This window comes from Nycticebus coucang, chromosome 8, assembly GCF_027406575.1.
Source record: "Nycticebus coucang isolate mNycCou1 chromosome 8, mNycCou1.pri, whole genome shotgun sequence".
In the NCBI taxonomy this organism is placed as follows: domain Eukaryota; kingdom Metazoa; phylum Chordata; class Mammalia; order Primates; family Lorisidae; genus Nycticebus; species Nycticebus coucang.
Genome location: NC_069787.1, coordinates 9,163,840 through 9,176,168, shown reverse-complemented (window position 1 = coordinate 9,176,168; position 12,329 = coordinate 9,163,840). Strand labels below are relative to the sequence as shown.

General features: G+C 52.0%; 1 protein-coding gene across 9 annotated transcripts in view; it reads right to left on the bottom strand.

Moving 5' to 3' along the window:
* Positions 1-12,329, bottom strand: part of ATP2B2 (ATPase plasma membrane Ca2+ transporting 2) — a 373,264-nt gene that overhangs the window by 64,032 nt on the left and 296,903 nt on the right. For all 9 annotated transcript variants that reach the window (XM_053600589.1, XM_053600581.1, XM_053600583.1 and 6 more), the window contains 2 exons: positions 8,464-8,721; positions 7,059-7,184 (listed from right to left, as the gene is read on the bottom strand). In XM_053600589.1, coding sequence (XP_053456564.1) covers positions 7,059-7,184; positions 8,464-8,721 — 384 coding nt within the window. The remainder of the gene's footprint in view (positions 1-7,058; positions 7,185-8,463; positions 8,722-12,329) is intronic.

The window sequence follows — 12,329 nt, the reverse complement described above, 5'->3', positions numbered from 1 at the left end:
TATCCACTACACCCCGCTGCCTCTCATGGAGAAGAGGCAGGGTAGTGTAATGGAGAGAGTGCGGGCCGAGCAGCAGACCGGGCCTTCTGCAGTCACGGTGTCGTCCTAGGCTTCCTGGAGGCAGCAGCAGGGGCAGCAGGTCTGGCTGTCTGGTGCTGGGCCTTCTGCGTGGCAGGGTGGACAGCAGGCCCTGGGATGTGGATGGACTCCCAAAAGGGTTTACTGATGTCCTGCGTAAAACTCCTGTTGTTACCCCTAGACCTGGGTGGTGATGCAGTGGGGTAGAGGTCCTGCTAGGGGGCTGGGCTCATTGGCCTGCTGGGAGCAGGCCCTGCTGCCATTTGAACACAGCCCCACACCCCAACCCCCTGCCCCAGCCCCAGCCCCATGCACTGCCACATCCATGGCATCCAGTCGTGTTCGTCCCAGTGGAAGTTACTACATGATGCTTCAAATGGGCCACATTACTGGACAGGAAAGTCCACACACCGTGGAGGCAGGGACCTCCCAAGCATGGGAGGATAGAAGGCTGGGCTCTTGCTCCTGCCCTGGCCCTGCCTTCCATGGGGCCTTATACTCCTGCCCTGGGCCTCAGTTTCCCCAGCTGCAAACTGGGACAAGATTAGTGTTCTCTAGGGATCTTTGAAGCTCTTAAAATGGCACAATCATGAGCTGGGTATCTGCCCCTTATAAGAGGGAGGGCTCCTTGTTGGGACTTTCTCAGGGGCCCATGGCCTGGGAGGGTTATAGAACAGTGGCCTTCCAGGAAGACAAAGGCTAGATGACGAGCTGCTCCATGCAAAGGGTTCTGGCGTGGAGGACACTCACTGCAGGGACAACAGGCATAATGTGACGTGGACAGTGCATAGGTACCGGCGCTGCATCAGTGCCCGGTTCCCAGAATGTGATGGCTGTGCGGTAAGTATGCCTGGGAGCGTTCTCGTTCTTGGCAGATAGACCCGAAGTGTTGAGGGCGAAAGGGCCGTCACACACACCTGACCAGGGCTACAGGGAGACTTGAGAGACAGCAAGGGGCAAAACGAGAGTGACAGTGGAGTCAGGGTGAAGGGCACACCTTTGTTCTTTGTGCCATTCTCGCAACCTTTCTTTTTTTTTTTTTTGAGACAGAGCCTCAAGCTGTTGCCCTGGGTAGAGTGCCGTGGCATCACAGCTCACAGCAACCTCCAACTCCTGGGCTTAAGCGATTTTCTTGCCTCAGCCTCCCAAGTAGCTGAGACTACAGGCACCTGACACAACGCTCATCTATTTTTTGGTTGCAGCCGTCATTGTTGTTTGGTGGGCCCGGGATGTATTTGAACTCGCCAGCTCAGGTGTATGTGGCTGGTGCCTTAGCAGCTTGAGTCACAGGCGCTGAGCCTCTTTTTTTTTTTTTTTCAGAGACAGAGTCTTACTATGTTGCCCTGGGTAGAGTGCCGTGGTATAACAGCTCACAGCAACTTCCAACTCTTGGGCTTAAGTGATTCTCTTGCCTCAGCCTCCCAAGTAACTGGGACTACAGGCGCCCACCACAATGCCTGGCTATTTTTTTTTTTTTTTTTTGTAGTTGTCACTGTTGTTTAGCTGGCTGGGCCAGGTTCGAACCCACCAGCTCTGGTGTATGTGGCCAGCGCCCTAACCACTGAGGACGGGTGCTGAGCCCTAGCAACCTTTCTGAAAGTTTGAAATGATCTTAGATTACCGAGCTAAGAAGATACGCCTGGGTCAGAGTTTGCATGCTAGAACCTACTCATACGTTGTTTGACCTACAAGGACTTTTAAAAATCAGATTTTTTTTGCTAATATGTAAACATCAGGAGACTGTACATGCAAATCTGGATTCCTAGCTCCTCTTGCAAAGTGAGCATTGAGGTGACATTGGGCTAGTGCTTTTGCAGCAAGCAATGGGAAGCAGTTGCCACCATGGTTTGGGGCCCACACTGTCCCCACCTGGCCTTGCAGACGTGTGAGTTTGCACTTCCTGAGCATTTTTACTCTGTCCAGTTTGAAGACGTATCAGACATGGGTTTGTATCCACCTATCATCCCGGGGGACAGATCTTTGTCACTTCCTCGGTGCCCTGAGCACTGGGGCCATCTGGTCTGCCCCCATTTATCAGATGGGGAAACTGATGGCCTGAAGAGCAGAAGTGTGAGCCAGGGGAGGGCTGGAACCTGGGTGTCTTGCTTCCAGATGTCCTGCTGGTTCTACACCACACACTATCCCATACCTGCAGAGTTTGCAAAAGACAGGCACATCTGTTCATGCCTGTGGTCCCACAACAGCACAATGGGGTAGCCTGTGGGGGCTCCACCAACTCCTCCAATGCCTAAATACTCATCCAGGGGCTCAGAGAGGTGAGAGGACCTGTCCAGGGTCACAGGCCTCTCTTGGCTGGACCAACTCACTGGAACCAAGTGTTCTCTGCCCTCTTCTTGGTGGAACCAGTATGTCATATGGACCCTGAAAACACCCCAGCCCCATCTCTCTGTATTCCTTGAGGGTCATCCAACCAGAAGGCCAGCAAGCCTTCCCAACATATGTCAAGGGTCCCTGGTGTCTGGTCATGCACAAAAATGAGCATCCAACTGTCGATTATGCAGAGAGTTCAGAGCACTGGGGAAGACAGCAGTCAAGGAAATGCCCCTGGAGGAGGCAGGCTGAGGCAGGCTGGTGCAGGCTGATGGTGGAGGGGAAGGGGCATCCCAGACAGGGAAAAGGAGACATGTGAGATGAACGAAGAGAGGAGAAATGGAAATTTCTGGAGGCTCCACGCTTCAACACTGTGCAAGAGCTGAGGAAACGAAGGCTCAGAAAGGGGGAGAAGCTTGTCAGGGGTCCCCAGCCAGGAGGGGCAGAGCTAGGATTGGACCCAGCCTATCTCACCCCTTAGTCCAGGCTCCATGCAGGGAGTGGGGACGGGAACCAACCCATCTGGAGCCTCCTCATGCCGGCACTGTGCTAGAGGATCTACCCACATCACACCACCCAGACATCCCTCTTGTCCTCACAGGGAAACTGAGGCTCAGAGACACGAATTCACATACCCAAAGTAACACAGCAAGTTCACTCCAGCACTCAGGCTGGGTCACCCGGCCCATTTCTCTGCTCTTTCTACAACACTTCACAGCTGCTTCCTGGGGAGGACAGTGCCTACGGTCTGCAAGGGCCAGGAAAGGGTGGGAGGATGGACACAGAAGCACGTCGCAGTGTCTGTCTGTCTGTACATGGCCAAGGACAGAAAGATAAAGTCAGGTGGCAGGATTGCAGATGGATGTTTTTCTTTATCTTATTGGGATGGTTTGCACAGTGCGAAACTCAATCAGCAGGACAAGTCTGCACCTGAATGGGCCAAACACAAAGTGGAGCAGCCCAGGTTGAAAGGCGGGTCCAAGGCAGTCAGCGGGTGACTGCCACAGGGGCAGTCAGGGAAGCCTTCATGGAGGAGTTGGGGCTGAGCAGATGAGCAGAAGGTAAATGAGCAGAAAAGAAAGGGGGTTGTCTTGGAGGAGGAAGTAGCCTCACAGAGGCAAGTTGGAGAGAGCAAAATGAGGCGAGGTCTGTAGAGGTGTGGGGTGGGGCAGGGATGGAGTGCAACAAGTCAGGGCTAGGAGGGGCATTGAATGCAGTGCCCCCCCAGTTGGCCACTCTACAATACCGCCACCCATGGACTGTCCAGGCCCTTCTCACACACAATGAGTAGCGGGGAACCTACTACCTTACAGGCAGCCTCTTTTGTCCTGGAGCAATTCTGTCTGTTACAGAGTTCTTCTCTTTCTTTCTTTTTTTTTTTTTGAGACTGTCTCACTGTCACCTTTGGTAGAGTGCCGTGGTGTCACAGCTCACTGCAACCTTAAACTCTTGGGCTCAAGAGATCCTCTTGCCTCAGCCTCCCAAGTACCTGGGACTATAGGCGCCTGCCACAACGCCCGGGTACCTTTTAGAGATGGAGTCTCGCTCTTGCTCAGGCTGTTATGGAACTCTTGAGCTCAGGCAATCCACTTGCTCTGGCCTCCCAGCATACTGGGATTATAGGTGTGAGCCACCTCACCAGAATTCTTCTCTTTCTAATCACACTTCTTTCTATTGGGCCCACGACACCCTTTCTCAGCCTTCTCCCCATGAGTCTGAGCTGAGCCACACTCCCTCACCCCTCCAATCAGCCAAATTGGCTTTCTAGAAGCCAGTGCTGCCGGCACGCCGCTGAGTTTTGTTTCCCCTGATCTACTTCATCCTGCACTCTGTGACCATCCTTGCGGGTCCTGACTCTTGTGTTCTTTTTGCCATCTGCCCTGAACCTGTGGTCTCTGTGAGTCTGATGGGCACACTTTCCATGTTGCGACAGGCAAGAGCTCTGGGTGAGCCTGCTAGATACCTGCCACCAGATTACCAGCCACCCAAGAATCAGCATGAGCCTGCTGAGATCTCCGGGCTCCAGAGTGTCCTTCTCCTCTTTGCTCACAAAGACATCTCAAGGCATTGGCTGATGTCCCCTGACATCAGAGGCCCCAGGCCTACTCTATCTAGCTGGACTTCCCGACAGTCATATAGATTGAGACAAAGGCTGCTGGTTCAACTTGGGCTCAGGGTGCCCATGCTGGCTTCTTGTGGTTGCCTTTTCTTGTCCCATGGTTGGCAAACCACCACTCCTGAGCTGACTGGGAATCCTGCCAAGGGTCAACGCTGACCCCCTGGCCTGGATGTCACGGGACTCACTGGAAGTCCCACTGAGGCTCAGAATGTCCCTGTCCCCTTTTCCTTCTCCATGGAGGGGTGAGCTCCCTCCCTTCTGCATTGTTTTTCAGGCCTTGGCTTTCCCATAGGATCCCTTGGTCTTCTGGGACTTCTGTCTGCTTTGGAGACATCTGCGGTCCCTCCCCAGTTACGTGGGCTTCTCCTTGACAGATGAAGGGACATGGGGCCAGAGAGGTACTCACGGAGCCCCAGAACCTCCGCCTCTCTCTCTTCTGTTTCCGGCCCTGAGCAATCCTCTGCTCCTGTCCTCTGTCTGTAGCATTGGTTATCCTTGGCACCTCTGAGCCCTTTGGGCCCTGCTGTCTCTGCCCAGAGACCTGCTGCCCTGTGACTCACCCTAGACTGTTTTCTCTCCCTCTCTGCCCACCCAGGTCATTTCCAGGGTCTCTGCACCTGTGCCTGCTGCCTTGGCTGGTTGGATACTGTAGGGCCAGTGATTCTGACCATGTTCTCTCTCCAGTCTCCTGCCAGCATCCTTCCCTCCTTCCCCTTCTGCAAACTGCCTGGAGCCTTCACCACCCATACACTCAGGCTATCCTGGGCTTCCACAGATCTACACGACTCACCCAGTCACTTCTCCCAAGGATGAGTGCCCGTCAACCACATCAACCAGGGCCACAGGGCCATGACCATTTACAGAGCTTCCCTGTGGTTCTGTGTTCCAAGAGGGCATTCTGAGGGTTCCATGATCTCTCCATCAGACCCCAGGGCCTTTGCACTTGCTGTCCTTCTGTGTGGAATGCTCTTTCTTCTCATTGTTCTGGTTTAGGTCAAATAGGACCATCTCAGACAGCCCTCCCCTGACCAGCTAAGATCCCTGTCCTCTTCCTCTGGGTCTGTATATCTTGCACAACAAACGGTACCACGTCTCCCTCTGACTTACTTTCTGAAATGTTCTCACACATCTGCTTGCTTATTCCTTACCAGATTCTCCTTTACTAGATTCTAAGCTCCAGGACAGCAGAGACCTTGTTTGTTTCCTTAACCACTGGCACATAATGGGTGCTTAATAGATGTTGACTGAGTAAATTCTGGATAAGTAAGTGCTTCATCCTTGATTCCATTCCTCTCTAACATCTACTCAGAAGACTTGCTGATATTTCCTTCTGTTTTAACATGACACTCCACATACCTTTAGATCTCTGTGCCTTTGCACATGGTTGCCTCTGCCAGGAGGGTGCTTTCTGGACTCAGCAAGCTCCTACTCATCCTTTAAAACCCAATTTAGCACTACCTCCTCTGGGGAGCTTTGCTCCCTCTTGGCTTCCTCACAACATCTTCCTCCCACCTCCACTGTGGCACTAGCTGTCTGTAGATCTGCTCCCATGCAGGCTGGGGCTCCCATGGGCAGGGGCTAGGTCTGAGTCATAGTTGCAGTAGGGAGTCCCAGGGCTCGGCCTGAGGCCTGGCCCCAAGCAGCTTTCTGGAGGATGTTTGCTAAGCACCGCTGGACGGTAAGGCCTTTTGGGTGTCCCTGTGGGAAGGGTGACCCCTGCTGGAAGGGTCACTCTTGCAAGGTCTCCACACCTTTTCTCTCACCAGCTGTGGGAGCCAGAGTGAACTTTTAATGTAAATGTTATCAGCTCAAACCATTCAGGAGAGTCTCTAACACACTAGGAATAATTACCAAACTCCAAGCATGGCCCATGAGGCCTAACATCTGGCCTTTCTACTCTCTCCATTTTGCTTGACTCCCCGTCTGGTCCTGCCTCTGGGACTGTGGCCTTGTTACCCTGGCTGCCTGGCATGCTCTTCCCTGGACAGTCATGGGCCAGCCCCTCTCATCATCCATACTTTCCCATACCTTGTGGCCTCCCTGCCCTCCCAGCCCCACTGCCCTGTTTGTTTTCTCCAGACTCCTGTCCCTTCTGGAATTTTTACCTTGCCTCTTGCCTCACCCAACTGCAGGCTTCTCGGGCTGGGGCCTTGTCTTCCTCATTCACTGCTGCAGCCATAGTACCTGGCCTAGTGCCTGGCACACAGTAGGTGTTCAAAATGACTGTTACTTGATTCTTTCACATCCCTGATCAGAAGGGGCTCCAGTAAATTAAGACACTGCAAGGTTAGTGCATGAGGGCAGGGCTTTTTGTCTAGTTTCTTCACTGCCGTATCCCTGGGCCTGGTGTGTTGCTGTATGTTTGGGGAAAAGGGATGTTTTCCCATTAGGGGCTGAGCTGGCCAAGATCCCAGAGCCAAGCATCAAAGTCTGTGATTATTCAGCCTCATGAAGGGGAAACACAGGCGTTCCCCTCCATGCTGGGCGGGAACCAGCAATGGTAGTGTGCCCACCATTGGCTGCAGCTCACCTGACAGCAGCATGGGGTCCTTGTCCACGGACTTGCGCACCTGGTCAGATTCCCCAGTCAGGGAGCTTTCATCGATCTTAAGGTCATTGCCCTGGATGAAGAGGCCGTCGGCAGGGAGGAGGTCGCCTGGTGGGAGGAAGGGTGGGGAGTCAGCAGGTGTCAGGTGGCTGGAGAGGATGAACTTTCTCCTAAAGTTGTGATTATGAAGGAAGGTTCACCATCGAGGAACAGATGTCTACAGCTCCCAGGGTATCGGCACCAAGATGGCGTCCGTTGAAGGCCAGAAGGCAGTGTAAAACTGGAGCGTGGTGAAGGGTACAAGGCCTAGAGGGCTGAGGTTGGGCCCCACAGCAACTCTAGCTCAAGTGGACATGTACTTTACTCTCTTGGCTTGGCTTGGATATGAAGCCTAGTTTACTCAATGATTTGTTTTTCTCTAATTTCTGTTACAGTTTAGGGAAATTCTTTTTTTTCCTTTCTTTTTGACACCTTCAATTCATCCAAGTTTTGGGGAAATTCTTTTGGAAGGGACCAGTCTGTCTTATCAAGGAAAGTTAAGCCCTCTAGAGCTGAGAGAGGAGGTGCATCCAATCTCTTCTCTATCTCCTGCCTCTACTTACCCAGGGCATATCCGGTCCAAACCAGCGGTCTACTTTCTCCATGGCAGTAGCATAGGCCCAGAATGTTCACCCATCTACTTCTACTCCCTCTAACACCTCCTCAACAGCCACATCAGGGATGGAAAACAGATTTAACCTCATAAACATATTCTGAGGATTCATGGTCCTTAGAATGTTGTGTTGAGAAGGCATCTCAGGCTGTAGCCAGGCTTTGTGCTGTGATTGATTAGTAATGTCTGCTAGGGGTAGCAGTTTGGAGAGTTGTGGCACATGTCCCATGTATTTGCCATTTCTGATTTATTTATTTATTTGTTTATTTATTTATTTTATTTTTTTAGAGTCAGAGTCTTACTTTGTTGCCCTTGGTAGAGTGTTGTGGCATCACAGCTCACAGCAACCTCCAGCTCTTGGGCTTAGGTGATTTTCTTGCCCCAGTCTCCTGATTAGCTGGGACTACAGGCACCTGCCACAATGCCCAGCTATTTTTTTGTTGCAGTTTGGCTGGGGCCAGTTTCGAACCCACCACCGTTGGTATATGGGGCTGGTGCCCTACTCACTGAGCCACAGGCGCCACCTGCCATTTCTGATTTAAATGGATTATGGGATCTTGCCTCCTCCAGGAAATGCCCTTCTCCTTCCTAAGGGATTTCAGAAGATATTGTGACTTGGGATCAGCCTTTAGGAATCCACCCCCTTCCCTGGACAAATCTCTGTATCTGCCTGTTCTATTCTCCCTCTGTCCAGACTCTAGCTCTAGATTCTGGCTCTGAGCCTGAGACACTTACCATATTTGACTTGGGCAATGTCCCCGACCACAATCTCAGCCACAGGGATCTGGACGACCTGGCCAGCCCGGACCACAGTGAACTTCTGCTCCTGCTCGATGCGGCTCTGCAGGCCCCGGAACTGTTTCTCTTTGCTCCAGTCATTGAAGGCCGTGACCAGGACCACGCAGATGACCGAGAGGAGAATGGCAGCCCCCTCGATCCAACCTGCCTCTGCCTCTCCTTCATCTTCTGCTCCACCCTGGGCCGTCGCGCATCCTGCAACAGCAGAAGGAAGCAGGCAGCATGAGGGCTGGCCAGATGGGAGAGGCCTTGCAGGCCCAGATTCAAAGCCCAGCCCTTCCAAGTAACAAATGCCAATACTCTGATGATAATAAGCCATTTATTCAGTGTGTCTGGGTGCCAGGCCCTGTGCAAAGTGTCTCACACAGATCATCTCCCAGGATATTCATGCTGCTCATTTCACAGACATGGAAGCTGAGGCTTCTCAGAGAGTCTGAGTGACTTGCCTAAGCCAGGAAAGGCAAGCAGGGGGCTAGGATGTGAACCCAGGCAACTGGCTGCGGAACCCACTATCTTAGCCACTTGGATTCCTGCCTTTGCTCCAGCTGTGAGATCTTGGGCAAATGACTCCACCTCTATTGAAGCTCAGTCTTCTCATCTGCAAAATGAGAAGAATATTCTTTGTCTTGGGGACGTATTGTGTGGGCCGGAATTTAATGAGGAAGTCCATGGAGTCTCCAACACGGACTGGGCACAGAGGAGATAAAAAGGAGAGAGAATTTCTCTTACTTAATGAGAAAAGAAAAAAAATTTTCTCTAACTGATGAGAAGAGAGAAAGTGAGGTTTCTCACAGAATGAAGGCAACCAGCGTAGCACATGCTTTGGGATCTCATGTGCATTTTTGCTGATGTTCTTTCTTTCTGTTCTCCCTGTGACCATGAGGCAGGTCTCCAGGTAGCAGGGCTGGGAGCAGGAGCCACAGCCTGAGACCTGTCATCAAAAGAACTTGTTCTAATACTGCTGCTGCCCCCGTGTGATCCCATGTAAGTCACAGCCTGCCCCCACCTAAGCTTCAGTGGCCTCATCTGCAAAATAGGAATCATTGAGACCCCCTACCTGGGCCCAGGGAGAGGGAGGTGAAAACTTGGCCAGTGCTCAGCATGCAGGACGTTCTAACTCAGGCCTTGTTGGACGTGAGCTGAGGAGTGAGCCCCAAGCCACACTCCATAGCAAGGAGCAGGACATCGAGCTGCAGGCCGCTTTTCTGGCATACAATGACCTTGCATCCCACACCCTTGCACCATTGAACCTCCCAGTTTGGACCCCTAAACTCTCTGGGTCTTCCAGGCCTGCAGGGTGAACAGAAAAAGAAAAACATCAGGAAAAAAAGAAAAACATCAGGCACATCTGATCTGAAACCTCAGACCCAAAGGCAGGTAGGTCCTGCTAGTGAGGTGTTGAGCACGGCCCTTCTCAGCCTCTCCCCTACCCTTCCAAGGATCCTGAGAGTGAGAGGTATTAAACTGTTTACAGAGGCCCAGAGAGGTGTGGTGCAGCAGCCAGGATGAGCCCAGGCCTTTGTTTCCACTGGGGTTGGAGGAGCCCACATATCCATGGGCAGCATCTGACCATCCATCCCTGGAAAGCTCAGAGTGGTTGTCTTCCATGAGGCCTGGGAAGGGGCCTGGGCAGGGGACTTGGCAGGGGACTAGGCAATGTGCAAACCCTCTGTGTGCTACGTATCCACTTGAATCCTCAAACTGATTGAGAGAAGGAAAGTGATTCAGAGAGGAGTAGTGACTCACCTGAGGTCACACAGCAGATCAAGGGGTTTAAATCCAGGCCTGGCATCTGACACAGATCTGGCCTAGCCACGACCTCTGCGCCCAGGGTCTCCCTCTGCCACATTTGCCAAAGACCCACAGCCAACCATCTGAAGTCTAATTCAGTCTCAAGGAAAAGAGAATAGCAGTTTCAAGAGACCCCAACAGAAGCTTCTGGAAAGCCAGGGATAAGAAGCAACATGACAAAAAAGCTAAGTGGTACCTGGGGAATGTTTGGTGGCATCTGACTCCTCCTGAGAGGGTTGGGGCTCAGCTGGCGGGACTAAACTTGAAAAGGCACAGAATCACTGTGGGCCAGCAGCATGTGATACTGGAAAATTCCAGGTCTGTATACTGGTAAACAATGTCATCATGTGGAGTTCTCAAAGCCACTTTCTCTCCCTTTGGGAGTTTTAGACTTTTCTAGTAAATTTAAATGTTAAAAGGACCAGCCTTGGTGATAATGGTAGTAATAATCAAACTAATGATAACTGACATGGGGCCAGCCCCAAGTTCAAATCCCAGCTGTGCTACTTAATTGCCGTGTACCCAGGAGCTAGCTAGCTATTTAACCACTGTGCCTCGGTCTTGGTTTTCTCCTCTGCAAAATGGGAATAATAATAGGCGCTCCCTCGCAAGGTGGTTGGAAGCACTGCGAGAGCCTTCACGTGAGACCCCTGCTGCTCTGAGCACACGGGTAAAGCTCAGCTAAGCCGTGGCGGCTTGGTCCCCAGTGTCTGGGTGCCTTACCACACTTCGTCCCACGGCCTGTCTCTATGGAGTCCTGGGTCCCACAGTACAAACGGAAGTCCAGCTGGATTTTAGTAACTAACACATGACAATGGGACCAGAGAGGAACTAGGGCACTGTGCCCCTGCATATGACACCGGTGGAGAGAAGAACCCAAGACTGGGAAACAGGTGAACCTTGCCCAGCAGGAACAGAGTATATGGAAATGTGTTATCATGGGGCTTAGGAGAGGGTGGGAGGAAGGAGTGATCTGAGAAACAGACTCCAGTGGTTCCTTTTATAGGATTTCTGTTTTCTCCTGCTCCTTGTTATGTGCTTTGTAAATGGGAAAGCTGTTACTTTCCCTTCCTCAGTGGGGCCCCTGTTTGGGTAGTTACTGGAGCATTTGATCACTTAGAGACAAGACAATAGAATTGGGCTCTGGAATTAGAAAGACCTAGCTTCAAATCTAAGCTCTGCTGTGTGACCTTAGGGAGGTGACTTGGACTCTCTGAGCCTCAGTTACAGCTGTAAAGTGGGATAAAGCAAGGGATTTTGTGAGCCAAGGGACTGGCATGTGATGAATACATGATAAATGTTGGTCCTCTCCCCATTTCATGAGCTCCTCTCTTTGAACTGGCCTCTGGAAGCCAAGGGCATGGTGGCTGAGGAGGATTTGCACCCTGTTCCAACTCCCAGCACTGCCCGCTGCCCTTGCTGATTCAATACCAAGGATTCTTCTGGGGTGGGAGGGCATTCACTTGCCAGCAAAAGCCAATTAGCTTTTTTCTCCTTCTGAGAACTGTCTGGTGGTCACATGTACCTTGGATAGCTATAAAGTGGGTGTGCAGATCACTGGATTAGGCCTTCAGCCACCAGGGAGCTGTGGACTCTGGGAACAGCTCCTGTTGCCCCAGTGTAATTATGTGAAAGGAAAGAGGAAAGGGAAGGAAGAGGGGAGTCAGAGGGGCTTCCTGATGTCTCCTCATGGGTCGCCTTGGACTAGGGCAGGGATAGGACCTGGAGTGGCCACAGGGTCCAGGGAACTCCAGCTACTCTCCCTGGACCAGGGGCTGTATAGGGTGTGGACTGTCCCTGTCTGACCTTTGAGAACTCACTTGGCCTTTCTGGACCTCACTCTGCTTGAGGATTTTGCCTTCTAGGTGGTTACCAGGGTCTGGCATTCAACAAGAGCTTCCTAAAACTGGTCAAGTCACAAACCTTTACTCCCTCCCTCCCTCTCTTCCTTCCTTTTCTTTCTTCTTCTTCTTCTTTTTTTTTTTTTTTTGAGACAGAGTCTCTTGCTTTGT